The sequence below is a fragment of the Quercus suber genome, unplaced genomic scaffold (assembly GCF_002906115.3).
Source record: "Quercus suber isolate HL8 unplaced genomic scaffold, Cork oak 2.0 scaffold_22, whole genome shotgun sequence".
Taxonomy (NCBI): domain Eukaryota; kingdom Viridiplantae; phylum Streptophyta; class Magnoliopsida; order Fagales; family Fagaceae; genus Quercus; species Quercus suber.
The window spans coordinates 1,582,786-1,586,656 of record NW_027069487.1 but is presented as its reverse complement, the minus strand read 5'-3'; the positions used below and the strand labels follow the sequence as shown (position 1 = coordinate 1,586,656).

Below are 3,871 nucleotides of genomic sequence, written 5' to 3'. Positions count from 1 at the left end.
TGCTACTCCAGAAGTTGGGGGAGAAGGGTTACTGCATTTTTCAAGAGGTTAGAAATGATAAATAATGGGATAGATTATACTACCCTCCATCTACATTTGTCAAAATACACTCCTTTGTATAATTGACATTTCTTCCTTTTAAGGCTTGTATAAATGCAACATTAAAGTCCACAACTTCTCAAAATGTTATTTAATTCACTAACGTAATGTTTCATTTTTACAGAAGAATTTTACCTGAATTATATGTAAATGAAATGACACACTCCTCCTTTGAGGTTTATGGAGAAGCGATACTCTCCACTTAGGTATGTATAAATTAATAGAACTCTTTTTAAAAAATGAGATATTCCAATAATAAAAGCCTAATGGTTGCCTTTATACAAACTAAAGGAAGAGGGGTTTTATTTCATGTTACATTTGAGAGGGGTGATATTTTGTAAAATTTTAGAGGAGGTTGGAATACTTTATCCTAAATAATACTATTATAAAGGGTAGAGGAAGTCAAAGGTTCAATATCCAATTATGATTCGCAGCAAGGGATTTTTGTGCCCTTATCACATGGGAGAACAATACTTGTATGGATCCTATATGGATAGGCATCTGTGTGACTTACTGCTTCAGACAATGACAATGTTATAATGAAAAACTTGAATTTTACGAGCAAAGATTACACATATTATGTATAGTTTTAAAATAAAATTTTAGAAAAGTCAACACATTTGCAGTGTCACTTTTTCTCTGTCCTTAAATATTGAAAATCATATACTGAGTTGAAGCAAGTTGTAAGGAGCCTGAAGATTTGATGTGCCAAAAGTTAAGAATCTCATTACAGTTTCCACTGGTTCACACTTAGGGCCTATGAATGAGCGTGGACAAAAAGGATAACCTATTAGTTGGATGAGATGTGTGTTTCCTTTTTCCCTTTCTATTGTCACTTGATAAATTATTTGCATTATAGCTGGTTTAGACTTAACTAGATTATAAATGTCCATTTATAGTCCATAGAGCATGTCTCTTAAAGATAATATAAGAAGTACATTTATGATTTGTTGCATAAGTAAGGTTTGAGTTGCTTAATTTGCATCAGCTTCCTTAACTATAACTGTATACCAAGCTGATGTGTATGATGTAACTACTTGTGCTACCCTGTACATGATGTCATTGGAACATTAAGAAAGATTTTAGTTTCTTAGTTAAGATAATAATTTCATAAACCAATAAGATTCTAGAGGCCTACTGAAAAATTACTGGCCCGATTATGCAGTGCCAAGTGCCATGGACCATTGAGCTATAAGTTTGGTGGTTAAATAAACTATGTTAGGTTGGTGGCCTCAAAACTGAAGGGGACCCTCAATCATTATCATAATCTATGGGCATACATAGATATATAACTTGGGTCTTCAGAATTGCTTTGTTTATTAAAAGAAGTGATAATATAATCTTCTGAATCCGAAGGACAGCTATAACTGAGCTAAAGAAAAGGTTGGAACATATTCGAGAGAAACTATACATATTAAAAAAAAAATAAAAAATAAAAAAAAAAGGTGTACCCAATGCACAAAATTTTTACTTATATGGGGTATGGGAGAGTTGATTGATAGGCAAGCTTTTTTTTTTTTTTGAGAAGGATTGATAGGCAAGCTGATTACTGGACTTGAGTCATAACATATCACTTGGAAAGATGGGCAAAAAAGAAACAGAAAATTCCAATGTACATGCTCCAAATAATACTCAAGCAATGTACAAAATTAACCAAGCATAGATTACACCAAGAGCTTTACATAGAAATCTTCCCATATGCTACACCAAAAACTTGACTATGATAAGTTGCTAATTTCTCAATTATGAAAAGTTTAGTAGCATTCAGTAGTCGTACCCCATATTCTGCGTAGAGGGGTTTCACAACTTAGCATACCATGTTCCCTTTTCAATAGGAAAACTCAAATAGATGTCCTAAGATAGCCATAGGTACATAAGAATGACACAATCCATCTTACATTACATGTTACCTTCTCCTCCTCTCTCATTGCTGTCCTCACCAGGCTCATTATTCCATGGAGAATAATGATAATACATACCAGAATTTTGACCAAAAGAACCTCCTCCATGGCTCATATTCCTTCTTCCAAACTGGGATGATGTAGGCATTTCATTGGCATTGCATGCATAACGGATCAAGTCTGCATTTGTGGCATCCAATTCCTTCTGGAGCCTAATGACTTGCCTTTGTAGGACTGAGATGGCTCCAACACAACCATAGACTGGATCTTTTATCCGTGCCTCGGCTTCATAGGCCAGAGAGTTTACAGCATCCTCTCTCTGATGAGGAGCGACTTCATTGAGAAGCTTACTAACATTGCTCGCACCAAATATTTTGTGAACATTGGCAAATTTTTGTGGCTCTTCAGGTGGAAAATATGGTGCAAAAATGCAATCTGGCATGCATTTTCTTCTTAAAAACTTACAGGCAGCACAGGGAGAATTGGAGTAGCTAGAAGAAGAGGCCATATAAATATTTCACCTGCAGCAAAAAATCACCCATCTGATCCATCAACCAGTTTATTGCAAATTCACTTGAAATTGGAAGCCATATATAAGTTTTTTATTTTATTTTTGTAATTTCCTTTTAAGGAATAACACATTCACTTTTCATGTAAATTAAGAATTTTCCTTAAGAATATATATTCTGACACGGTTGAACATGACAATACCTTTTCTTTTTTCCTGAATTTAACTTGGTGATTTTCTGGGACAACAGAACTAGGGTTAGTACCACGCTACCACTTGTCTATATATATAGGTACCAAAAATCTACTGCTATCTTACTTTCAAAGTTCTTTTACTTTTTGCCTGCTAAGCTGTTTTTCTTGAACATGAGTACTACTACTTTATGAACATTACATCTTGAATGTTGATAAACAGCCCCCCCCCCCCCCCCCCTTCTCTCTCTCTCGCTTTTTATTTTTCTGACAAAAAAAAAAAGTAATTAATATGACACATGAAGACAAGGATGATTTCCTGTGTTAGGATTCTCCTGAATTTGGTCAACAGTTCCTAAATTCATACAATATGCTTGTCCTTTGAATCTCTCTCTCTCTCTCTCTCTCTTCTCTANTGTGTTGATTTCTATGGTCAGAAAGAATACTATTACCTTTTCTTTTTCCTGCTGTCTGTGTAAACTCTTTCAAGATCTATTCTTTGATATTCCCAAGGAAAAAGATGTTGCTGCAGCCATTGGGAGAGATTAAAATTGCTTTGTTGGGTTTGTGTTCAAAGGAGGAAAACCCTAGTTTAGTTGCAGTTCAGATAGAAAGAGAGACTTGCAAATACATTGACAAAAGGTGATAATAAGAGGAAAAAAGGGAGGCAAAGAGCATTTTTCAGTGAGGAGGAACGGAAAGCAAAAGACAAGAGCAATAGATGGGGCTACAAGAAAAGAAGGATGACTATGACACTGCCTTTATAATAATTATCAGACACTGTTCAGCTTAAGTTGAAACTTGAAACCTGTCCCAGTCACATTCATACATTAATACTCATATGTATATGTTACATTTCTCTTTAAATACAAAATATGACATGTATATCGTGATTTTTTATTTGAATTTTGAAATTTTCTATCACTCTAAAAGAGCATCTAGAAAAACATGTTCTTTTTCAGATACATAAGAGAATATATTGTGACCAAAACCCTAGTAACACTAAGGTGTTCATGGCATATAGGGTGTACTCTCTAAAAGATTATAAACTTTGTTCCTACTAGTTTAATTTATTGCACCAAGATGCATACATATATCCAAGAATATCATTTGGCAAGTAATTGTATTGTTTCAAGATCAATATGCAACATGAATTTATTGTTCTTTGCTGC

The 3,871-nt window shown here is 34.3% G+C and overlaps 1 protein-coding gene across 1 annotated transcript; it reads right to left on the bottom strand.

Moving 5' to 3' along the window:
• Positions 1-1,704: 1,704 nt before the first annotated feature.
• Positions 1,705-3,446, bottom strand: LOC112000770 (LOB domain-containing protein 25). Its single transcript, XM_024032930.2, has 2 exons — positions 3,152-3,446; positions 1,705-2,521 (listed from the first exon to the last, which is right to left on the bottom strand). The coding sequence occupies exon 2, from the start codon at positions 2,506-2,508 to the stop codon at positions 1,999-2,001; it is 510 nt and encodes a 169-aa protein (XP_023888698.1). The 5' UTR covers positions 2,509-2,521; positions 3,152-3,446; the 3' UTR covers positions 1,705-1,998.
• Positions 3,447-3,871: the final 425 nt, after the last annotated feature.

What these genes read in the sequence shown, in the direction of transcription:
- LOC112000770 (XM_024032930.2), bottom strand. Translation starts at nt 2,508, where the DNA reads ATGGCCTCTTCTTCTAGCTACTCCAATTCTCCCTGTGCTGCCTGTAAG.